This window comes from Triticum urartu, chromosome 4, assembly GCF_003073215.2.
Source record: "Triticum urartu cultivar G1812 chromosome 4, Tu2.1, whole genome shotgun sequence".
NCBI lineage: Eukaryota > Viridiplantae > Streptophyta > Magnoliopsida > Poales > Poaceae > Triticum > Triticum urartu.
This window is the reverse complement of record NC_053025.1, coordinates 608,418,129-608,442,969: the sequence shown is the minus strand read 5'-3', so window position 1 is coordinate 608,442,969 and position 24,841 is coordinate 608,418,129. Positions and strand designations below refer to the sequence as shown.

Sequence of the window (24,841 nt, the reverse complement as noted above, 5' to 3'; positions counted from 1 at the left end):
TAGGTGTAGCATTGCTCTTAAGAGAAGGGCACGCAACGAAGGGTGGTCGGTGAAAGTCCGTCGCTTTTGCCCCGTGTGTGTAGTATTATCTGAATGTAACACTTAAGTAAAAAAAAAAGACGAATGTAACACTCCACAAAGTAAAGCTAAAATTCACCAACATGCATGCTAGATACTACATGAACGGTAAATATGATTTCTTGTTTCCACATTAGTATGGCAAGAAGCAGTCAGCCAGTTAAGACGATAGGTTAACGATAGGTTACCGGCAGAGCTAGCTAGCCAAAGTTAAGACGGACACCACACCATGATTGATGGAGACTACTCCCTCCCTCCAGCACAGCAGCAGGCAGTATTATTAAGGCGATAGGTATAGTAGGAACTAGGAACAGGGGGAGGCCCGCCGTAGGAGCCGTGCAGGACGGAGCCACCACCACAACCTCTACTCGACTCCGGCTCCACCGCATCACCCATCATCCACCAGTCCACCACCGCATCCGGCAGCGGCGCGCGGCGGCGGGGAAGCCGGGGGAGGTAGGCGGGCAGGCAAGCGACAGGAAGCAGCAGCAGCAGCAGCAAGAAGAAGAAGGATCCGACGCCATAATGGTCAAACAACCACGACTCTTCTCCCCTCCTCTCCTCTCCCAGCTACTCCCTTTTCTCCCTCGCCTAGTCTCGCTAGTCCGGTCCTCCTCCTCCTCCTACCCCCTCCCCTGCTGCCGCCCTCCTATTGGCCCTCCCGATTTCCTCCTCCTCATCCCTTGAACGACGCGGCGGTTGCTTCTTCTCTGAATCCCATCCATCCATCCATCCAGGAGGCCGGCAGGGGCGAGCGCACCGACGCGTGACGGACTCGCCGCCGACGCCCTTCTCCGGCGGAAATGGCCGTAAGTCCTCGCTCCATTCATGATTGGTTGGTTGGCAGGCTCGCCGCTGCTGTCTCCGAGGTGGGGGAGGGGACGTGGGGTGGCCGTGTTTGCTCGGATCCGTGGGCTGACTGGTGTCGTAGGGAAGATTCTTCTTTTGGGCGGCCGCCGCTCCCTCTTGCCGTCTGCGCCATGTGGGATTTCTTCTTGGAAGGAATCGCCTTCGGATGGCAGAGATGCCCTTCCCTTTCTTCCCCTTCAGATGGTTTGACCAACTTGTCATACTCTGCTTGCTGCCTGGCTGGCTGGTGGGGAGACAGATTGCGTCAATTTCTTCTCCATGGAATCAATGTGCCGATTTTTCATTTTCACCAAAATGGCAACCAAGATCTAGTCTTTCTGTTTGTGCATCCAGAAATGTGATTTTGTTGCGTATCCCGTGGTACAAGGATAGTTGGTGCCAAAGCTTGTTTGGGTTGTCTTAGTTGTCTTATGCACTAGGCCACTAGTACAATTTGATCTGATGAAAATATGATTGGTTGAACAAAACTGCAGTTGACACAACAAGACTGAAATGAGCAAACATTATGCTATCAGGCGAGGTCAAATAGCAATCCTTATTTTAGTGATGATTAGTCAAATGGAACTCCCCTCTACATCTTATTCATGTGTGTGTGTGTGTGTGTGTGTGTGTGTGTGTTATACTTATATGAAACAAAACATGCTCAAGTGGTAACATCTTGTATTGTACTCCATTATCTTATCATAATCTTGTGTTCAGAGTAGATTAACATGCTCAAGGAATACTCCATTATCCTATCATAATCTTGTGTTCAGAGTAGATTACAAGGTTCAGTATTCTGTATGCTCTGAACCATTATCTTATCTCTTTGTCCAGTTGTGCTTCTGGTCTCTGGAGTCCATTTAGTATGCCAAGTGCCTTGCCTAAAAAATTACGCGTCTTAATTTAATCTGCTCATCACATGGTAATACTAATAAACTGCTTCCTTGTTCAACCTTACCAGCAACATCAAGGAGTTCCTAAATTTGGGAACTGGGAGGACGAAGGCCAAGGCTACACGCAGTACTTCGAAAACGCCCGCATGGGCAAATCTCCGGGGAGGCCTGTCAACCAAAACGATCGCAATGAAGGCGCTGCACAGGCACCCTCGAACGACCCACCTTCGGTCAAGGCCTCCCCCTTGAGGCCGGGGTCCGAGCCGGGGCTGCGGAAGAACAGGGACGAAAGGCGTGCCACCCGAGAAGACGACCTCCATCGCCACGAGGCCGCTGCCCGGAAAACGCATGCCGAGTCACCTAACCACAGATATGGTGACCAGACCAACTACGACGGCGCTGCGAGGAAAGCAAGCAATGAGAGGTCACCCATCCATCCTCGGCAGCAGGCAAGGCTTGCAAACAAAGGTGGGGTTTCATCTCCTATTGCGGATCGTAGGGGTTCTGCTCCCACCACACCTGGAAGGTCCAAGATGAGGCCAACCGGGCGCGGCGATGAAACGGTAAAGACGTAGCTGCTTCTTTGAGTCTCAGTCAAATGAAAACCGTTCTTTTCCTATACTGACTATGAATGAAATAATATATATTAGGCAGAATGTAATTGCATTATGAGTATTACTGCTGGTACGTGTACTTTCTGAAGTGCTGTTGTGTGATTTTTGCACGTGCAGCCCGAGAGAGGATCAGCTGTGCCAAAGTTTGGAGACTGGGATGAGAAAGATCCTTCGACCGGTGAAGGTTTCACTGACATATTTGAGAAGGTGAGGGAGGAGAAGCAGTCCGGTGCGGATACTGTCGGCACCAGCCATGCATACAAGGACCGCTACAACCAAGGGGACAGATATGAATCTTCGGTGAGTCTGCTTTTAATTTTGTGTACTGCTGCTGGTTTCACCAAAACTATTATCATACATGTGGAGTAAAGATTCCCTATTTTGCTTGTGGAACTAGTTTTCGCCGCTTTAATATCAGCAGCATTGGCCATTGAGAATCAAGATGGTGCACCTAGTATAGATACCTAAGATAATTGATTGCTTCCATCTCCACTGCTTTTAGAGATCATACCGCCATGCTTAGTTCCACAATAACTGAAAATTGGCCAAGCACTAGTTATTTTCAGCGGTGCAAACTACAGTTCCTTTGAATAATTGTCGCAAAATATTGAATACAAAGTCAGCAGTTCCGCCATGCTTTTGTAGTTTTGTTGATGTTGGTTTCACCACAAATGTTGTCATACATGTGGAGTAAAGATTCTCTTGTTTTGCTTGTGGAACTAGTTTTCACCGCTTCAAGCATTGGCCATTGAGATGCAAGATAGTGCACCTAGATACCTAAGATAATTGCTTGCTTCATCTCCAACATTGCAATATACAGTTCCTTAGCAGAATAATTGCAAAAATATTAAGTACCAACCCAGCAATGTTACTTCTGGACTTCTGGTTGTTAAGGGTTGTGTTATGCGGTACAGTAGTTGCTTATGGTAGCAATTCAGTCGTGTTCAGTTCATTGAAAATGTGATAGTGTCAATAAATCGCATCTAATAGATGGTGCATGTCTACTTCTTTTTCAGGGCTGCTCATGCTTCAGCTGGTTCAAGAAGTGACACCCACCCTGTCTGTAACATACCTGTGGCGATTGTATCGTTGTGAAATGAGTAGCCAAATCTGTTATTTTGTTGAGATGTTATGTTATAGCGAGACATGTATCGGAGCATGACTTATTCGCAAGGCTGTGATTCAGCATTTTTTTGAGCATTTGTAATCAGTGGTTGGTTTCCTGAATTTTGCAACAATTGTCTCATTGCTGGATTAAAGGGGAAGCAGGTTGGGAAATAAGGACGATTTGTAAAACTTGTCACAAGCCATGAAAAAGAATCAAAAGGCCTTGCATTTACAGACAATAGTTGATATTCTGATCGTACAACAGCTGAGCAGATTGTCTGGTAAAATTCATATGGTTATTCAGGGAGAAAAGGTGTGATACACGTTTTGAATATATCATTGTAAAATCTGGATTCTGGAGGTGACAGGCTAGTAAATTCAAACAATGACAGCGATCAAGGTCCAGCACTCTACCACGTATAAATCTCACGAATCTCCAACCTAATGAACAACACCAGACATATCTACGCAATCCCAAGGACCTATAGGCAACATGTTCTATGTACTGACAGTATGTTTTACATCAAAACTGGATGCTATCTTGCTTGTCTTTAGGGGCGACGCACTGCCAGAGAGACCTGTAGGATTCGATTTCTCTCGCGTCTATTCCCAGGGTACGAAGGTTCCGCGCATATTCCTGCAGAACAATGCACGTGAAACAATGTGTCAGCGACAGCACAATGCACGTCTGATACACATGTACTTTCTAAACATGTTTAATCACATAAGCTGCCTCAACACGTTGTCTGCTATGTTCTCTGTTCTCCTAAATACAAGCCTTTCTGTGTGTAGTGTAGCAGAGATTGCCAATGTTGCAAGTCTCGCATGCAGAAAATGGAGTTCAGGTTTGATGAAGCTGGTAAGGGAAAGAATATTGTACATAGAAAGAACCAAAAGGGGGAACGCCACACCAAAAGAAAAAAACAGTTGATGAAAGATGGATCTATATGATTTATGAGCATGAGGGTAAAAAGACAGTTAGTGGACCTGAATATCAAGGAATAGCTGCATGCAGATCTTGTCGGTGTCAGATATGATGTTATCTGAGGCATCAGTACTACCGCCTATTCGTTTTTGTTGTCCTTGGCGCAGTCTTTGCAACGAAGATTCAGTTTTCCTTGCCTTCATATTGAGAAGATACAATCTGAGTAACTCTTAGGTAGAAAGGTAGAACTGAAATTTCAAAGGCAGGCAGGCAATCCTTATACTTACCACATTGACTACTTCAGATACCATGTCATAATAAGTTGCCGTGATCTTATCTGTCGATCCACGGCGCAGCTTAGTTTTATCATCTTCTGATAAATAGTGCACACGATCTCCTTCAAGAAACACCTAAGAACACAAAGGAAAGCTCATAATGAAATAGCATGAAATGAAAACAGCACATGAATATGTTATAGAAGTTGAAACAGGGCCAATAAATTACAGCACACAAAAAAGGCATATGACCATAACTCAAATGCAGACCATAAAACTAATAAATGTAATATGACCTACTTTCTCAGAAGAGAGAGCAATAAACTCAGAAATTTTAAGCTAAAATGCTGTCGGTTGAACACAAACAGAAAACCAAACATGGTAGTTCATTCACCTTAAGTGGATGCAAAATCCCAGACACATACGGAGAATGCCTCACAGGAAGTTTATTGGTCATCCTATACGTGGCCGTTATTCCCTTCAGGTGTTTCAGATCCTACAATCAATTAAAAAACAATGTAGTTACAATCAGAGAACAAGAGGAACGTGGTCTTAAATGTTCCATTGAATAAAATTATTTACAAATGCAACATTAGCTCCTATATTTAGCAATATTCCATGCCAGAATAAAAGATATGTATGATGATAGTATTGCCCTTCTGTTGGCATCGGTCTACTCACCTCATTAGACCTTTTAACTATGACCCCAATCATGACATCCATTATGCTAGGCAACAATTCCTTCAAAGGCTCAACAGCTTGCAATATACTTTGTTTCACAAGGGTAAGTACTTCAATGGGGCACGATGCTAGCAATTGATTCACACGTCCCACAAAGTCGCCTGATTCTGAAAGCTCGCCAATTACAGCATTTACATCATGCATTACCTGCACATCAATGATAGTAACACTTAAATCCAAAGGAAAAAAACTGTCGAGCCTATAAACTGCTAAGCGGTCTGCTCAACATTGTTAGCATATTCAGAATGTAACAAGGACTACGGAAGGACAGGCCAGGACAACAGGAAAGCTGCACCTTGCCCTTTTATTGCCTCGCAGTTGTTAATATGAATCCCGCCATGTATGATGCTGGTAAAGCTAAAGTACAAGTAGCCAGCCAGTCAGCTTCACACTGACCTGAGCACTAAATCTTTAGCATGGAGTCAACTAATCACCTTATTGTCAACTTAATATCATAAATCACTAACTTGAAACGAAAGCATACACTCAAAAGAGTAACACATGGTGTACGCAGCTAAGATGATTCAGTACTGAGAAGTGCTAGGTCTTGGTCACTGAAATGACATGGTAAGACTTCAAATAATTCTATAGATGCGACATACATATATGAAATCTTCCACAGGTACAGAGAGTGCCCACTCAGAATCTGCAGGAGAACTCGAGCTCCCATCAGAAGCATTACGTGCAGCCAGACCAGAAGAAAGCCATGTTGTATACCTTATTGTGCAAGGACATGGAGAAAAATAAAAGGTCAGCCTCCGGATGATAAATCATGAAAAGCAAGTTAGAAAATATCATTTGTGATAGTTATACCTTGAAATAAGCTGCAAGGACAATCGGAGGAATTTATCAGAGTGAGAGAAAACAAGAACATCATCACTCCAGCAGGACTGCAAGCTTTCTAATAGCTTAATACTTTGCTTCAACAATAATGTCTTCTGCTTCATTTGGTTCTCATTCACTCCGACAGGGCTAATTGTGGCTGTAAGAGCACCATCAAGACCACCAGCAATTTCCTGGAATCTTGTGTAGTTGAACCAGTAGAAATGAAGTCAGAAACATAGTTCTGAAGTGCGTGTATAACACTAACAGAGATATTTATGCTTACCTCAGTGAAAAGTAGACACTAACATGCCACAGTCGCATGAAATCTGTGTAAGCAGGCTCAGAGCGGAACTTTGTTATAGCAGACTTGGAAGGACAGTAGCCTACAGAAAAAATAATAGGTCAACCATGAGTTCAAATAATTGTAAGCATCATCCTCATAGAACTTAGAAATGGAGATGTGTTGAGCTCTGCAACTCTCTGTAACACAACAAGTAATAAGATACAATGCAAACTTCAATGCCAACACCATTGCTAGCTGATTCTAGCACTTGATTACATATCAAGGTGTTAGAGACATTACTTGCTCAGCTGAGCAACGACCTCCTTCCCTTTCACCAATTTAATTGTCAGTACACACACACTATCAAAAACATACAATAGCACGCTTTGCAGGCAATCATAGTACTCTAGTAGATTTAGCAGACCAAATCACAGAAAACAAACCACTTTATGACAGAATAATTAAGCATACCTTCAAGAAAGTCAAGAAACTTTAAGCTCGCTTTGTAGTTTCTCAGGAAGTCTTTAGGTTTTCCAGGAGAACAGGCCCCAGGCTTTCCCTTCATGATTGCAGAATGGACTTCCTTGAGTATTGAATTGGCCAGAAAATCAAAAATATGAAGTCCAGAGTTTGCTGCAAATGAAACAAAAATCAATAAGATGTTATCTATCTATAAGTCCATATGCAGCATTTAGGCTTCATCAGAATATTAAGTAACAGAATTTACAACTACCTGATGAAGATATTTCCAAAATAAATTTGCAATCTTTCTCTACACATTTCATTATCTGCTCATAGTCATCCTCCAGGTCGTCAGAAGATACCCCAGAAACAGCTTTTGCATAGTTTTGAGGGACAATTTTCTGAATCAATGGGGAGACCACTGTTGTACGGAAAAGCTCTTCAGCTGAAGATGTGTTGTCAATGGCAGCATAAGCGCGCAAGCAGTTGTATATTACTTTTGCGTCCCGATGTTCTAGACCAACCACAAAGCAACGCTCCAAGCTACCATCAAGTAGTTTTGTAGCACCTTGGACCCTCTTCTCCATGTTCTCAATAAAAGGAAGGTTCTGCACTGCCATAATGTAACAGAATAAGAATCATATATATGTTGCATTAAAATGTGTATGATGTATCCAGTTAGACATAAAATGAGTGCTGCCAAAAAAAAATTGGGTTGGTACTTTGGCAGTTTGAGAATAAGGTTCTAGCACAAAACTTCAAGAAGTGAATGAACTTAATCATGGCCATGAAATACAACTGGCTATTTCTCGTACTTTATTAAGACACGATTACACGTATTATGATGACAATGTATACTGCCCTTTCAAGGGTGACACAACTACCAAATATTTTCGTGTGAACTAACTGTAACCATTTTACATTGTAATTTTCCTAGGGTTCTGTTTGACAATATACATAAACCATAGAAAAACTCTCTCTATATATTAGAAGCTAGAGATGCCCAAGGAGGCAAGGACCGGTAGTATCTGTTGGCACAAACCTGTGCGTGGCTGATGTAAAATTTGAGTCGGTTCATCTCGCTTGCGATTCTTTCTAAGAGAATGCTTTGTGTTTCTCTGACATCTGTCCCTGCCTCCACATTTGGTGACGTAGTATCATTGCCAGGGTAGCCCTTATCAACTGAACGATCTTCAACATCTGATGAATCAGATGGTGCTGTTGGTAATTCCTTGATCAGCTTCTCAACCTGAATGAACAAAACAAACCTTTAGGTTTCGTAAACAACACGACATGAGCTAAAGCAATTTGGTAAACACATATCAAACTTGCTTTGATGAAATAATTCTGGAGGATCAACTGATGACAAGGCAGAGGAGTTATTTCATTGGAAGAAAATCTCAGCATCATGATACGCCGCACCACAAATTTCGATAAGTATGCAGTGGCATGTGAGCATTTATACTGAGTATGAAATTTTAGTCGGTAATTTATTTATGCAGTCAGACCCAGCAGTGTTAATGAACTAGCTACATTGGCATTTAGATTTCAGAAACAATGGGCAAAATTTCCACCTAAAAATGAAACGAGGGCAGGAACAAATTGGTGAACATGTATTATCACACTTGCTTTAGTGCCAAGCTTGATAGAAAAATCTGGATGGTCAACGGTTCGAATGGCAGAGATTTTCTTTTATTGCCAGGAAAAAAATTCGCCGCATTACAATGTGTTCCGATGACAAGTATGATATGACATATGAATACATGATCATTTATACTAGAATTTTGATATTGATGCAAAATTGGATAAGTATGCAATGACATATGATCATTTATTCTAGCTTCATGATATGACACAATTCAGATGATAAGTACGCAAAGGACATGTGATCATTTATACTACTAGGTGGTGAAACTGCAGTGAGGTGAATGAGATGAAGCATCGGTATGCAGGGACAACCCAGAATGGCAGATGATATAGTCTACTAGTTATGCAGTCGGATCCAGCACCAGTGGTATAAACTGAGGTACAGAGCAGCGAATTAGCCACATTGGCGTTTGTTTAAGGCCGGAGCAAGGCCGAGATCGGATACCTTGGAGACGACGTGGGAGGTGTCGAGCAGCAGCTCGAGGAGCTCGCGCGCCTGCGTGGCCGCGGCGCGCTGCTCGAGGCCGGCGCGGAGGGCGGCGAGCGCGGCGGAGGCGGCGGCGCGGAAGGCAGCGACCTTGTCCCTGAGGTCGGCGAGCGGGGCGCGCATGCGGGCGGCGGCGGCGTCGACGCCCTTGAGGCGGGCGCTGAGGCCGACGAAGTCGGCGTAGTCGCGGTTGATGAGGCCGACGAGCTCGGCGCGGAGGGCGGCGAGGTGGGAGCGCAGCTCGGCGGCGAGGCTCTCGAGGGGCACGTAGGAGCGCAGCTCGGCGACGTAGGCGTCCGCGTCGAAGCCCGCGCGCAGGAAGGCCTCCGGCCGGAACCACGGCGGGTGCGCCTCGATCGTCTCCCCGAAGAGGTCCTTGGCCGCCGCCGCCGCCGGCGGCGGCGGCTGCGGCGGGGCGGGCGCGCGCGGCGCCGCGGCGGCGAGATCCGCCATGGCGAGAGGTGGATCTGGGCGGAGGGGAGGGAGTGCGGTGGGTTTGGACTGGACGGAGATCTAGCGGGTAGCGGCGACGGGACGACGCTCCATTTCTTCTGCTACGGAGGATGGAGTGGACCGTCGGCCCGGGTTACTGGTTGGGCTTGCTAACGGTGGTGGGTCCTAGTCCTCCTGCTCTTCGGCATTTACAAAACCGAACTTATGAAATTTTCAAACTTGTCTCAAAAAAATATGAAATTTTCAAACATTTTTCTGTTTTTTCTTCATAAAAAGGGAAAATCGAAAAAGATGTAAAGAAAGAATGGAAAAAAAAACTGGACCATAACCTTCTATAGGGTTCCCGAAACCGGAAAACCCAGGGAACGAAACCTACTAAATAGGCCGGCCCAGTTGCTTGGCTCGTCTTTGTGCGATATGTGGACAGTTGTCACTACGAGCGGCAAATAAGACATTCCCCTTTTCAGAGGATCAAATCCGGTGCCTTTTTGTCCTGCCAGGAAAGAAAAGATGTTGTACTGGCAAATTCTTAGGAAATGATGTTTCGGCTCTTGAGGGCAACCATAGCACCTAGGCCGTTTTGGTTGGACTAATAGACCGAAATCTCTACTCCGAAATGGGGAGTCCATATGTCGTTCGTTCGTTTGCTCATGACTCCCTTCGAATCTTGTAAGATCTTCCCTCCCCCCCCCCCCCCCCCCCCCCCCCCCCCCCCCCCCCCCCCCCCCCCGGCGATCCCACTGATTTTTCTATCCCTGTAAAAAACGGTGGAGAAAACCCCACAAAAAAATCATGTGTTCAATGGGAGTTTGTGTTTCGTTGTTCCCTCCTCCTAACCCCATCGATCGATCCGAGTAATTTCTCTCCTACCGATTCCTTTCCTTCCTCCCGTTTCAGTTTTTACTACATGCTCTTTTTAGTTCCCTAATATCTATATATTCCCGATTTTCTAACACGAAGGATGGCTCTTCTCTGAAAATTCCTCATTCTTTCTCCTCAAATGTGTTATTGTGTGCTCCCCAAATGCTTGCCACTTCATGTGACTATCCTTGGGGTAAAATGGAACAGAGAGTGAACGAAAACAAACAATGTGTACAACAAAATGAAGTATAACTAGTGGTTGCCCCCCGCCCCTGACGTCGCCTGAGTGGAAGCTAGTGGCAGGTGGGATGCGACCCTTTTCACTCATCTCTTTGTACTATATAGTGTTATTGCATAAGATTCAAAGTACAACAATATGAAAGTATGGGTACATGTAAGTTGGTGACTGGAACAATAAGGCAGAGCAGTGCAAATGTAATACATTTCGAGGATGGATAGACCTTAGGAGGAAAAACAATGACATCATAAACATTAAGAGGCTTATATGAACGCAAAAGTGGTAGTTTTAAAATTTAGATGAGTGACTACAGACAATACAAGTGGTTCAAAAGTGATAGAATGATAGTACTTGGTAATATAAACCGCCACCTAACTCAAAAATACAGCAACACAAAAAATATGTCAAGATCAAATCAAAATGAGCAGCGCGTGGAGCGACACTGTCGACTGGTTCACCTGACTTGACATACAACATCCCAATCCATGAGAGTCCGCTCTCCTCCTATGTGGCCTGATGCTAAATCAGCCTCGAAGAGGCCCCTACTGGACAATGGACATGGACAACATCTGACAAGGCAAGATCAGGAAACATGATGATAGGAAGAGACAAAAGTGAGAACGAGAGCAAAGGGACCATGCGGCGTCACTTACCTTTTATCTGCTAACCATCGTATCAGTCATCGCCGTCGCTTTCCATCGCCTCACCCACCAGGCCACCACCGCTGATCAACACTATCTTGCACCGCGCTGTCATTTTCATGGCAATACTCTGATAAAGTTAAGAGCCTTGCTTCGGTACAACCCCCTCACAAAACCGTATAAGGGCAGTATGGTCATTTGACCATAAAGTGTACCCATCATCGTATGTAGCATGTACGAGCTGTACGTATATGTACACAACCGGTATGCCAAACACATCACATAGACAGGCGCACACCCCTCCATCTTGGGCCTAGCCCATTTTTTCAACCTTTGAAAAATAGGTACGTGAGGTATGATTCGAATTCCCAAGCCTTGGTTTACTTCCATCCACTTTAACCAACTGGACAACTCACTTGTTGTCCCTAATTACTTCTTTTATTCTTCTTGTTGTGCACCCTCTTAGTCTAGGTTTCTTCTTTTTTTGGTTTCTTTTGGCCATTTTTTCTTTGTTTTTTATTTTTCTTTATTTCTTCTTCCTCTTTTTTTTCATTTGATTCAATTCATGAACTCCTTCAATTTGTGAACTTTTTTCAAATCGTGAACTTATTTTTTGAATCCATGAACTTTTTAAAATTAATGAATGTTTTCCAATTTTGCAAACTTTATCAAATTCATGAACTTTTCTGTCAAATTCATGAACTTTTTTCAAATATATAAACTTTATTTCAATTTTGCGAACTTTTTCAAATTCGTAAACTTTTTTGTGCAAGTAATCAGCTTGGCCCATGTAATTGACGTCCTTGCTGCACGCACACGCTGGTCGTTACATATGGCGGAAATTTTCCAACACCAACACAGAAAACTAAAAAAATGGTTTTTTGGGGTCGGTCTTTGGTTTGTCGGTTTTTATGCCCACCCCTAGCTCCAAGGATGAAAAAGGTTCATCAAATTGAAAAAGTTCACCGATTTGAAAAAAAGTTCATGAATTTTACAAAAAAATGGCATGCTTCAAATGACTCCAGAAAATTTCCATGAGCTTATATGAACAATTAAAGGCATTGTGCCAAGTTTTCTTGGTTTTCGATAAATTTTCCATTTCCTGGAGTTTGCTCGGTCAAAAAAGACCCGTAAATGGCCGGACGTGTTGTAACTTGGATAAAGGGTCAAAAATCGTTCAAACCCGCCACGTGTTTGCAAAAAAGCTTAGAGTTTCAAAAGTTGCTCGTGTGATTTTTGTTGGTATTTCAAACTTTGTTCTCATTTTAAAATGTGTTCCAATTTTTTAAAGGTTATTCGTGTTTTCAAAAAATTGTTCTCGTTTTAAATATTGTGCACAGATTCAAATAATGTTTGCATATTAAAAAAATCATGGATTTCAAAAATGTTCGCGAATTACAAAAAGTTCATGGATTTCACAAAATGATTGTGTTTCCAAACACTTTTTTGGAATTTCGAAAAATGTTTCTGTTCTAGAAAATTGTTCACGGAATCTAAAAAGTATTCGGTATTTAAAAGATGTTCTCAGTTTTCAGTGAAACGTTCTAAATTTTGTAAACACTGTCTCAATTATGCCGCCTCTCTGTGTTAATAAAATATCCGCGCTAGCTTAAAATCAGAAGCTACTGATAGGTCGACTAGCTAGCAGCAACATTAAATGGTCTAATGTCGCGAGTTCGAACCTTGGCAGCGACTTGGTTCTTTTGTGACTTTGCTCTATTTCACTTCCTGGTAGTGGGCTGGCCCAGTAGCGGGTCCTCTTCCAAACTGAAGGCGCCAAATAGGATTCAGCGTGATGTTCTGAATGTGACCGAATGTTGGCTCGAGGAGACCCTTAGTTTTTTGGTAACCAGCCTCTTGGCTGATTGCCCGGGGAACACTTTTGTTGAATAAAGCTCTCTGATTTGCCCGTAAAAAAAAAATCTCACCCATCTCAAGTATGGAGGGCAATATGTGCAGGTCTTTATGTTGAGAGCACTACACCCTCGTTCTGTAGACCCTCCAGTTTTCGTCAGTGAGTTAATAGATGAAGCAACAAAGTCTTGGAATCGACAGAAAGTCATGCGACACATGCAGACCCCAGATTTTTTTTTTTTGAGAATCACATGCAGACCCCAGATGTTAATGCAGTGTTGAACATTAGATCAGAGAGGTATTTTTTCTGTTCGGTTAGGGCCATTTTTAGTGTACTAGCCCAACGACAGAAAGCCGAAGCCTGCGGGCCGCCAAGTTAAGGAAGGCCCAACGCAGCAGGGCTGTTGTTGTTTCTTGGCGGTCCAATACTCCGGTAGCCCTGTATCCACATACAACCCCGCACAAAAAAAAAGACTGGCTCTAGACGATGGCTGGTAAGGGAGAAAATTCCTTATTTGACACTATCTTAAAATCTACTTCCTTATTTGACATTGGAAAAAAATTTCTTTCCTATTTGACATAAGTTTTAAATTTTATTCCCTATATGACATTTTCGTTCATTTTGAGCCTAAATGACACCTAAAAAGACTCTTTTGCCCCTCATGTGGTATGTCTGTGGGCAGTGGCGGAGCTTGAAAGAAAAAGCTGAGCGGGCCAAACTAAAAAAGCTTTACTGAAAATGCATGTTCAACACTCGCCGTAGAAACTGGAACAGTATTGAGTAAACGAAGTAGTCTGTCAACCAAATTGTAGATGGTCCTTTCTCCACAGGGCATCAACAAAAATCAATCCGCAAGTGCCCTTTGTTTTAACTAAAAAAACAAGTAGACAGAGAACTTTTGCAGCACCTTCAAATCCTAAACTGAACTTTTCAAGCATGGGATTGTGCTAAGATTACAAAAGATTCACGAGGCTACTGGTTAGCATCTGGGTAGTCAAATCATTATCCAACACTGGAGAAGTAAATCATGTAAGCTAATCTGAACCAACCTACAGCTAAGTCATGCAGCCCACTCTGTGCGATGGAGCGAGAGGACACGTTTCATGTCTTCTGTAGGTGTCCGCGAGCGGTCGCTCTTTGGAAGGCTATGGCGAAACACTGGAAATTGCCGGAAATTGCAGGAGTTCGTCCCACGGGCGTGGAGTGGCTATTTGATGTACTGCATGAACTTGGAGATGATGATCGCATGCGTGTGCTAATGATTTTTTGGCGTACTTGGCATGTACGTAATGAGATAGTACATGATAAGCCACCACCACCAGTGGACGCATCATGCCAATTCTTGCAGAGCTATGCACATTCGCTAATTGGCATCAAGTATGGCCCTGCAACCGATCAGTTAAAAGGAAAGGCTCCTATTGATATTGACGGACGCCCACTGGTTTTAATACATGAGAAGGTTGCTACTCAGGCTGCTAGATGGACTCCTCCTGTACATGGCCGGGTGAAGCTAAATGTAGATGGCGCTTACATCAAGGAGACGGGTGAGGCAGGTGCCGGGATGATCCTCCGCGACAGCACCGGTGGGATAGTTTTCTCCGCATGCAGAAATCTCCTGAGTTGTGCGAGTCCATTGCAAGCTGAGTTAGCTGCGTGCCTAGAGGGGCTCAAGTTTGCACTACAATGGTCAGACTTTCCGATCGATGTTGAGATGGATTGTAAAGTCGCGGTAGATTCCATTCAGTCACAGTCCATGGACAGATCGATGAATGCAATGTTGGTGAATGAAGTGAGGAAACTTCTTGGTGAAAGGGATAGCTCAATTTCTCATATTAGTAGGAACCAAAATGTTGTAAGTCATAGACTAGCTACTTTTGGTCTTGTTGAAGCCCGTATGGCTCTATGGATTAGTTCGGGCCCTGCTAATGTACCACAACTTTGTATGTATGGAGGACCTCTCTCCTAGTTGAGCAATGAAATCTCTTTAACCCCGCAAAAAAAAAAGTCATGCAGGCTTCAAGTAAATAGAGAACACTTAAAGAATCTACAGACGGCAGCTCCCAGGATGCAATCGTAAGACAGTAAAAGCAGCCCAAGATCGTATTTTTACACTGAACTTGGCGCCGGTGAAGGACAGGAACGCCATCTCCTCTCCTCTACCTCTGCTGCCGGCTTTGCCCTAGTCCCGCTTGCCCGTGTGCTCCCTACTCCGCTTTGCTGGTACGGGCCGAACTGGGTCGAGACGGATGCGTTGCCTACTGAGGCTGAGCCTATGTGAGTCCTGCTCTGGACTGCAGGTGGGCTGGGCATGGAAGATGCATAGGTGGGTACCAGTACGAGGGCAGGAGCACACATGCAGCAACACATACACATGCACCAACATACACGCACGCGCGCACACACACGCAACAACACGCACGCGCACGCGCGCACACACACGCAGCAACACACATGCACGCGCACACACATGCAGCACACACACACACACGTGCAGCAGCAACACACACGCAGGTAGCACATAGGCACGCAACAGCACGCACACACACGCGCGCACATACGCACACAGTAGCAAACACACACGCAGCGGCACACATGCACACACACATGCAGCAGCAGCACACATGTGCGCGTGCACCCACACACGCAACAACACACACGTGCGCACATACATACCACATGAGGGGCAAAATCGTCTTTTTAGGTGTTATTTAGGCTCAAAATGGACGGAAGTGTCGTATAGGGAATAAAATTTAAAACTAGTGTTAAATAGAGAAGAAAAAATTTCCAGTGTCAAATAAGGAACCGAATCTTAAAATCTGCTTCCTTATTTGACATTGAAAAAAATTCTTTCCTATTTAACACAAGTTCTAAATTTTATTCTCTATATGACATTTCCGTTCATTTTGAGCCTAAATGACACCTAAAAAACTCTTTTGCCCCTTATGTGATATGTGTGTGGGCAGTGGCGGAGCTTGAAAGAAAAAGCTAAGCGGGCCAAACTAAAAAAGGACAGCTTGATGAACGATCAAAAAAAGAAAAAGAAAAAAAGAGGACAGCTTGATGGAGCGGTAAGACACTGCCTCCGGACGATGGCGTGAGAGTCTGAAGAGGGAGGCGATTGTATAGCATATATGGACCATGGATACACCTTTCCTAGTTGAAGTTCTAGCATTCATAGATGCCATATGTTGCCGTCCATTGCACGAGGTTTTGAGAAAATCGTGATTGAGACATCACACACACATTAACGTGTGGGAGAATGGTCACGTGGTGCATGCTGGTTGGCCGTGGTGAGGAACTTTTCAATTTTTTTAGATTTTTTTTTTAAAGATGGAAGTGAGACCTTTTTTTTGATAAAAGTTTTTTTAGAGATTATTTTTGGAAGTGGCAATTTTCTTTTTCTTTTTGAGAAAAGGTTTTAGGCTTTTTCTTTTTCTTTTTGAGATGGATGTGATGTCCATTTTTTTCTGAGATTTTTCTGGTAGATGAAAGTGAGACTTTTATCTTTTTGACTATAGTTTTTTAGGCTTTTTCGTTTCTTTTTGAGATGGATGTGATGTCGATGTGATACGAGAAAGTTTTTTTAAATTTTGAGATGAAGATGAGGTATTTTTTATAATAACAGATCATGTTCAAGTAAGATCGTTTTTTTCCTTGAGAGGGAGAAATGTGCGCATAACTTTCTCTCAAGAGACCCGCAATGTCAGGCCCCAACCATTGGTATACCGTCAAATGGTACAAACTTTGTGGCTATCTGAGAGCATCTCCAGTGTTTGGAGGCAACCCAGCCTCTAAGCTGGGTCCCACGAGCTGCCTCTAAATTTTATGTAAAATGCCGCACTGTGTTGTTGGCTTGCCGCCTCTAAGGTGGAGCCCACCTTATGAATTTAAAAAATATTTAATATCTGAACTAACACGCACCGTTTCTCCTCTTCTTGGCTCATCCACCATCTGACTAGGAGGACCCATTCATTATTTTACTACTTGTGAGAGCTTGGAGGCTGCCTCTAGCCATAGCGTCGATGCTAAGCATTTTGGGCTTGGAGGCAGCAACTGCCCTGAGAGGCGGCGCTAAAGCCTTGGAGGTGGCTTTAAAGGCAGAGATTTCTCACATTGTGGATGCCCTGAGAGGGAGAGTCGTCGACATGATTCATGATCTTCACTACAGTGCATAAGTTTAAAGCTGGTTCTTAAAAAAACATTGATACACGCCAGAGGCAAAACATAGGGATCACACAGGAGAAGATAGTGTCAAACTGTGAATGTGCCGGAAGATCAAAGACACATCATAGCACGCTAAATTGTGAGGCGAAACGTAATTATGATAGTCTAAGCACTTTGTATCAAGTAGTAGTCTTTATGCCATGAGAAATCACATGCATCAACCACAGAAATAAGTAAATATATATTAAAATGTACTACAATTTATATTGATACATTGGGGGGGGGGGGGGGGGGGGGATCTAAGTACATGGTGGCGGGCCATGAGGGTTTCCGGTATCTGCATCAGGGGTGCTAAAAATTGCCATTACAAGAGAAAACTTAAAAAAGAACTATTGCCTGTTTCCATGCATGGGAAAAAAAAATCAATAACATCAAGTGATCAATCCACCGGTGGTCATGTGCATCAAAGGCCAGACGAGGTGCCACTCATGCTGCTTTGACATCAGCAGCCTCCGCGAAGGTTTTTTCCATTACGGAATACTTGTCGGCGGGCGCAGCGGCAAGGACCGCATCAGAAGCCACCTTGTAGGCGGTGGTAACCGCAGCAAATAGCTTCTTGTCCTTTGCAGACTGGGCAAGCATGTTGGCAGCGACGACGGTCTGCTGGAAGACGAGGGCTTTCATTTCGTCCTGTTGTGGTGCTGGGGCAGCAGCGACGACATCACCAATGGCCTCCTTGAAGGAATTCTCCAATGCGTCGACGGCCTTCACGGTGGGAGGATGACCAGCCTCGCTGAAGGTTTTGTCAAATACGGCATATTTGTCGGCGGGTTTAGCGGCAAGGACCGCATCGGAGGCCATCTTATAGGCAGTGACAATTTCATCAAGTTTCTTCTTATCTCCAGCGGCCTCATTGAGCGAGGCGGTGGCAGCGACTTTCTGCTTGAGCACGAAAGATTCTACTGCAGACCTTTTGGATGCTGGGGCGGCGGCGATGACCGCGTCAAAGGCCTTCTTGATGGATGAATCCATCTCTTCAATGGATTTGTCGCCGGCGGCGCTTGCCGCCGGTACCAATGTGGCTGCCACCACAATGGCAGCAAGGAACAATGTGCATGCAATGTTCTTGACCATGGCCATTGTAAGTTGTCCTAACAAGTGGTTGAGGGATGATCCAAGAAGATGGTATTGCTTCCGGTGAGATGTTTGCGCCATGTAAGTTTATGAAGGTGGCCATGCACTAAAATAGGAGATGGTGTCTAAAGAGGCCGTGAGGCCATGAGAGCTTCGCGGGTGTCCTACGGTGGTGCAAAATTGGTTGCATGAACCGATGTCTGGATGTATGAGCCACCGCTTGCCCCTTGTTTTGAGGAGCACACCCGAAATTGGTCACCAATCATTCTTTCAAGAGCACAGACAAAAGTGGCCACCAATCTTTCTGGTTTCGCGGTTGATTTTATGTGCATGTCTTACTAGCCTGTGATCTCTTGCTTTGAAAATTTGCAAACTGCATGTAGTGTTGGTCGGTTCAATTGATCGATCCTGGAGTGTTTTTGTAATTACTAGCACATATGCCCGTGCAAAAACTACCATGTGTTCCTAGTATAATAAGCATGGCTCAACACGCTCTGCTACAACATGGTGTCTCACCAGTGTCAAAGCTTATACTCTTTCTGGCGGAGCATGTCACTGGACATGCAGTAGTGGAGCCGAGCTGTTTTGGGGTCAATTCATAGGCAGATAGCAAAACTGTGAGAATAACTTTGAGATGCAAAAGAACGGGCGCTTGCCACGGGGTATCAAGCATAGATAAAGGACATAGATGAGCATCTGCGCGAAGTTTATGAGCGCAAAGAAGTTATGTGTAGGCAGCGGTCAAGGATTGAATAATGGCTCAAGGCAGGCGATCTAAACACCCGGTATTTCCAAAACCGAGATTCTCACGGAAAAAAAAGAACACCGTTCGAGCTTTAATGAGAGAGAATGGGACGAGGTGCACTGATGATGATAAGATGCGGGTAATGGCAACTGAGTTTTATACCAAGCTTTTCATGTCGAAGGGTCAGAGGGAGCCGACGAGCTGCTGCAACACATTGACAACTCAGTCACGAATGAGATGAATGTGAGGCTGACTGCAGCCATCATGAACGAGGAGATTGAGGTCGCACTTTTTCAAGTGGTGCCGACAAAAGCCTCAGGACCCGATGGGCTCCCGATGCTATTTTATCAACGACACTGGTCGTTGCTTCCATCGCTCTCCTCGGTTTCTGGGAAGGTTCTGGGAAGGTCGTAGAACCTTCTCAGACCGGTTTTTTTATTTCCCTTTCGCTTTTCTTATTTTGACCTTTCATGTTCATTTTCCTTTTCCTTTTTATTTTCTGAATATTTTTTCAAATTCGCAAATATTTTACGTTCATCAAGTTCAAAAATTATTCATCAATTTCAAAAATTATTCATCAAATACAAAAATATGTTCATCACAATTCAAAAAAAATTCACCCTATTTTTCTGAAAAATTTCGTGAATTTCAAAAAATGGTCATAGAATAAAAAATTGTTCCTCCAATTCAAAAAGTTCATCAAATACAAAAAACAATTTTTAGAAATTCGCGAGCATTGGTTAAATGAGTGTATATTTCGTGAAAACTATGAACGATTTTTCGAATTGATGAACTTTTTAAAATTAGTGACCAGTTCTAAAAAAAGAATTTTGTGGACTTTTTTTAAAAGTTGTGAACATTTTTTGAAGTCCAAGAACATATTTGAAAATTTCTTTTTATATTACATGGACATTTTTTCAAAATTATGAATATTTTTGGAAAGCCCGAATTTGAATTGAAGAAGCAAAAAATAAAAAAGGGAACAAATATCTTCCCCTAATAATAAAGCAAACAGTGCTTCTGGTCGTACGTCGCTGGTAAATTTGCACAAAAGCCCCTCACTTTTTATAAAATCAACCCACGGTCCATATAGAATCAACCCGGAAGTGGAAAAAAAGCCCACGCCGTCCGTCTCCCACACACAAAGCAGAGCAGTTGATTTTCTCTATAAAATCCCACATACGTGCGCCTTGATGATTCTAACAAGAGGCAACAGAAATCAACAGAAGAACGAATCCAAAGAGGTGTGCAGCTAAGGAACCAAACGGAACCCAAAGAGATGTGGAAGAAATTGGGATGATGCGGATAGAAATTGGCCTGCTAGCGAAGGGAAGGGCCTGCTCCAGGCAAAGGAGAGGCCGGCCGGAGGGGAGCAGCCCTGGCCTTGCTCGGCCACGAGCTTCGTGGTGGGGCGGCGTTGTGGCCCTCGTCGGCCGGTGGCAGCGGCTATGGTGGGGAGGCGAAGGGCGCAACAAGAGAGGACGGAGCGGCGGACGACTGTGCTCGCCAGCAACGGGCCCTGGCTGGCCGACCGGCAGATCTGGCTACCAACGGAGCCACTGCACACCGCGGCACCGCGGCCCTGCAGCCCCCATCGCCACCAGCCAGTCAGCCACCCTCCACAGGGAGGAGAGGGGCTACACCACCACAGAACGCGGGGGAGGGGAGGGGAGGAGGGGGCGGGGCGGGATCACGGCAGCGGGCGCATCCCTAGGGAAGGTCGGGATGGATTTGGCTTGGCGAGAGCAGGAAAAAGAGAAGAAAAGGAACGACAGCTGATGAAGTGCGTGGGAGAGAGACAACGATGATAAGGTTGGAAGGGAACAACGGTGCATGGGATCCCAATTATTTTTTTCAACGGAAGAGGTATTCCGATTGTGTTCAGGGCCGGCCCTGGGCCAGGGCAGCAGGGGCGACGGCCCGAGGCCCAGTGAAATTAGGGGCCCCGACCTGTAGGGTACAGTGTATATATATATAAGCCCATATGAATTGGCACAAATAAAAAAGCAAGGGGCTGTAGGCAGGGTCGCAGGGAGGCCCATCTCCAACAGAAGCCCAACTGCCAAGAGGCCCGAAGTCACGCCAGTTCGTTTTCTAGCCTATTCGTTTTCTCGCCAAGGGGCATAGAGGCAAGCGACTCTCCTCCTCCTCAGTCTGAACGCCGGTTCGTTTTCTCGCCTGTTCGCCTTCACAGATCGGCCGACCGGGCAACTGCGAGTCTTCGACAGCGGCTGCCGCCAGATGCATTCGCAAGGAATAGCAGGACACAAAGGTAAATCTCAAGATTAATTTCTCTTAGCCCTCAATCTTAATCTAGTGATTAATCTATATTCTTCTTTTTACAACAGTAGTGTTCTTGGAGTAGAGTTCGATCTGTTGTTGACGACTTGGTGCTGGACTTCTTGTTTCCTTGATGATTGAATATGGATAGTTGCAGCCCGAAGAACACAAATTTTCACTGATTTATTGCAATATTCAGCCTTCAAGTGCCTTCAATCCTTTTCTTGCAAACATGCTGCCCAAAAAACATTTACCTGGTTTCCAGAAAAGAACAAAGAGGAAAAGAAGAGATAAGTTTATTGGAACTCAGAAGGGAGCTATGCGTAAATTTGCTGTGAGGAATGACACTACTGATAATCTTGATGAATTAGATGGCAATGGTGCTGAAGAACAACAACTTGCTAAGAATGAGACCACAATTGTGGAAAACAATGCCCATGAGACTCCTATAAATTTGAGTGGCCGTGAGAATCCTAAAAGTGTTGATGAACAAGGATCTTCTCCTTTTGATATCTATGACCCTAGAAACTGGGACGCTCTTGATAATAAAGCAAGAGATATTCTGATTGAAAAAGGGCCTACAAGGGAATACAATCTTGTATTCGAAACGGATAATGTTGGAAGACATTTTTCGTACGCTTACTACTCAAGAAAGCTTAGTAATGGGGAGGTCAGTGATCGGAAGTGGTTGGTGTACTCGAAACATGTGAATAAAGTTTACTGTTTTTGCTGCAAATTGTTCAAGTCTGAAAGTAGCAAAAGTTTACTAGCATCTGAAGGACTAATGGACTGGAAGCATCTAAGTGAGAAGCTCAAACTTCATGAGAATAGTGTTGAGCATATCACTAACATGAATACTTGGAATGAGGTAGACTGAGGCTAAGTAAAAATGTGACAATTGATAAAGATCTACAGCAAGAAATTGCAAAGGAGAAAGAGCGATGGAGACAAGTTCTGATTAGAATTGTTGCTGCAGTGAAGTTTCTTGCCAAGCATAATTTGGCTTTTCGAGGATCAAATGAGAAACTATACCAAGTTAGCAATGGAAACTTTTTGGGAGTAATTGAAATGATAGCAGAATTTGACCCAGTTATGCAAGATCATCTTAGGCGCATTCAAAATAGTGAAATTCACTATCATTATCTTGGGCATAAGATTCAGAATGAGTTAATTAGCCTTCTTGCTCAGAGTGTGAAAGATTCTATCTTAAAGGTAATTAAGGATGCCAAGTATTTCTCTGTTATTCTTGATTGTACCCCTGATGTGAGCCATCAAGAACAATTGACTCTAATTGTGAGATGTGTAAACATGTCAAGTGCCACTACAAAAATAAATGAGTATTTTTTAGAGTTCCTAAAGGTGGATGATACATCAGGACTTGGACTTTATAAAGAGTTAATAACTGCACTTGGGTTGCTTGGTTTGAATGTTAATGATGTTAGAGGTCAAGGATATGATAATGGTTCAAACATGAAGGGAAAACACCAAGGTGTCCAGAAGAGGCTACTTGAAATAAATCCGAGAGCATTGTACATGCCATGTGCCTGTCACAGCCTGAATCTTACTCTATGCGATATGGCAAAATCTTGCAGCAAAGCTATTACTTTCTTTGGAGTTGTGCAACAGATCTACATATTGTTTTCAGGCTCTACTAAAAGATGGCAGGTATTGCTTGATAATGTTCCAAACCTTACTGTTAAATCTCTCTGTAATACTCGCTGGGAGAGTCGGATAAAGAGTGTTCAAGCTATTAGATATCAAGCACCTCAGTTAAGAAAAGCTCTATTGGAGTTGCAGAGAACTTCTAATGATGACCCCAAAACTAAGAGTGATGCAAAATCTTTGGTTACTGCACTTGGAAATTTTGAATTCTTAGTTGGCATGGTCATTTGGCATGATATTTTATTTACTATCAACATGGTCAGTAAGAAGTTGCAGCCTGAGTTTATGTGCATTGATCTTACCCTTAAGCAAATTGAAGGTGCCATCTCATTTTTTAAGAAGTACAGAAATGACGGCTTTACATCCAGTGTGAACATTGCAAAATCTATTGCATCTGACATGGATATAGACCCTGTATTTCCTGTAAAACGTCATGTTATCAGAAAAAAGCACTTTGATGAAACTAATGGTAGTGAAGAAAATAATCAAATGGAAGAAGCGCAAGCAGTTGCAAAGGAATCAATTAGAGTTAAATACTTTCTCGTGAGGATAGATGTTGCAATTAATTCCCTGACCACCAGATTTGATGAGCTTAAGTCATTTGGGAGTATATTTGGCTTCTTATTCAACTCTAAAAAATTGAAATCCTTGGATGATAATGACCTGAGAAGATGTTGCACTAATTTTGCAAAGACTTTTTCTCATGACAACTCAGCAGATGTTGACTTGGATGATTTTGTTTCTGAACTGAAAGTGTTGCAAATGACATTGCCAAATACACCCATGCCAGCAGATCAGATATTTGAGTTTGTTAGAGCTGCAGATTGCTATCCAAACGTGTCAATTGTTTACCGAATTCTCTTAACTATGCCTGTGACGGTAGCATCAGCCGAACGGAGTTTTTCAAAATTGAAGTTGTTGAAAAATTACTTGAGGTGAACTATGTCGCAAGAAAGATTGAATGGATTGGCAATATGTTGTGTTGAGAAGGATGTGTTGGATAACATTGATCTTGATACTGTCATTAATGATTTTGCATCAAAAAATGCACGAAGGAGCCGTTTCTCATGATTGCTGGAGGCTTGGAGGTTCGTTAGCATATGATTTACTTTTTGTTATGCTCTGTAACTTCTATGATATTTGATTTAGACCTGAAGTATGACGTTGTTATTTATGACCTGGAGTATTATTCACCAAGGAAAATTACCACTGTTTATTATAGCTTTGCAAGATTTTTTTTTCTATCAATGTATGGGTTCATTTTTTTCCTCCAATGTCGCCACTGGGCCCATTCATTTGAGTTCGCCCCGGGGCCTCCAAAACTCGAGGACCGGCGCTGGGAGCATCCCAGGTCTGCTCCTCTCATAGCAGTCGTGGCTTCTTCTCTCCGGCAACAGTGGGTTCATCTGTGTATGGCATTAGTGTGCTCCAATGATGGTTGTGGCATCGTTGGCAAGTGTGGTGTGGCCTTGTGGTGTGGCGATTTGAGTTGGCTTGGCCATGTGGCGAGTGGGGCTTGGCCCTGTTTGTATCGGTTTTCGCCCGGTTTTCTGTTATTAACTGGGCAACCTTCTTTTTAATTAATGAAACGGGCAAAGCTTTTGCCTCGTGTTTCGAAT

At 43.8% G+C, this 24,841-nt stretch overlaps 4 protein-coding genes across 6 annotated transcripts; 2 read left to right on the top strand and 2 right to left on the bottom strand.

Moving 5' to 3' along the window:
* The first annotated feature begins 320 nt into the window (after positions 1-320).
* Positions 321-3,664, top strand: LOC125553167 (RPM1-interacting protein 4-like). 2 transcript variants are annotated; one of them, XM_048716954.1, is made up of 4 exons: positions 321-606; positions 1,892-2,386; positions 2,555-2,737; positions 3,454-3,664. In XM_048716954.1, exons 1-4 carry the CDS (start codon positions 604-606, stop codon positions 3,484-3,486), a joined length of 714 nt encoding a protein of 237 aa, XP_048572911.1. In that variant the 5' UTR covers positions 321-603; the 3' UTR covers positions 3,487-3,664. The 2 variants fall into 2 exon arrangements, with proteins under 2 accessions (XP_048572911.1, XP_048572910.1); XM_048716953.1 differs by having other exon boundaries at positions 368-887.
* Positions 3,665-3,818: 154 nt separating this feature from the next.
* LOC125553166 (conserved oligomeric Golgi complex subunit 2) lies at positions 3,819-9,754 on the bottom strand. Its single transcript, XM_048716952.1, has 12 exons — positions 9,148-9,754; positions 8,098-8,304; positions 7,327-7,663; positions 7,065-7,226; positions 6,594-6,693; positions 6,299-6,508; positions 6,088-6,202; positions 5,426-5,632; positions 5,139-5,240; positions 4,757-4,879; positions 4,532-4,666; positions 3,819-4,181 (listed from the first exon to the last, which is right to left on the bottom strand). The coding sequence occupies exons 1-12, from the start codon at positions 9,640-9,642 to the stop codon at positions 4,068-4,070; spliced, it is 2,307 nt and encodes a 768-aa protein (XP_048572909.1). The 5' UTR covers positions 9,643-9,754; the 3' UTR covers positions 3,819-4,067.
* An 8,133-nt stretch (positions 9,755-17,887) lies between these two features.
* On the bottom strand, positions 17,888-18,541 carry LOC125554392 (uncharacterized protein OsI_031781-like). Its single transcript, XM_048717960.1, has one exon. The coding sequence runs from the start codon at positions 18,539-18,541 to the stop codon at positions 17,888-17,890; it is 654 nt and encodes a 217-aa protein (XP_048573917.1).
* Positions 18,542-21,171: 2,630 nt separating this feature from the next.
* On the top strand, positions 21,172-24,447 carry LOC125553165 (zinc finger MYM-type protein 1-like). 2 transcript variants are annotated; one of them, XM_048716951.1, is made up of 2 exons: positions 21,172-21,552; positions 21,632-24,447. In XM_048716951.1, the coding sequence occupies exon 2, from the start codon at positions 22,629-22,631 to the stop codon at positions 24,159-24,161; it is 1,533 nt and encodes a 510-aa protein (XP_048572908.1). In that variant the 5' UTR covers positions 21,172-21,552; positions 21,632-22,628; the 3' UTR covers positions 24,162-24,447. The 2 variants fall into 2 exon arrangements, with proteins under 2 accessions (XP_048572908.1, XP_048572907.1); XM_048716950.1 differs by having other exon boundaries at positions 21,629-24,447.
* The last annotated feature ends 394 nt before the right edge of the window (positions 24,448-24,841 follow it).

Excerpts from the sequence above, each read along its gene's own strand:
- LOC125554392 (XM_048717960.1), bottom strand. The coding sequence starts at position 18,541 with ATGGCCATGGTCAAGAACATTGCATGCACATTGTTCCTTGCTGCCATT.
- LOC125553167 (XM_048716953.1), top strand. Across the intron at positions 2,387-2,554 it reads CCGGGCGCGGCGATGAAACG|CCCGAGAGAGGATCAGCTGT; the intron begins GTAAAGACGTAG and ends TTGCACGTGCAG. Across the intron at positions 2,738-3,453 it reads GGGACAGATATGAATCTTCG|GGCTGCTCATGCTTCAGCTG; the intron begins GTGAGTCTGCTT and ends CTTCTTTTTCAG.
- LOC125553166 (XM_048716952.1), bottom strand. The coding sequence starts at position 9,642 with ATGGCGGATCTCGCCGCCGCGGCGCCGCGCGCGCCCGCCCCGCCGCAG. Across the intron at positions 5,241-5,425 it reads TAGTTAAAAGGTCTAATGAG|GATCTGAAACACCTGAAGGG; the intron begins GTGAGTAGACCG and ends AATTGATTGTAG. Across the intron at positions 4,667-4,756 it reads TATCTGAAGTAGTCAATGTG|GCAAGGAAAACTGAATCTTC; the intron begins GTAAGTATAAGG and ends CTCAATATGAAG.
- LOC125553165 (XM_048716951.1), top strand. The coding sequence starts at position 22,629 with ATGATAGCAGAATTTGACCCAGTTATGCAAGATCATCTTAGGCGCATT.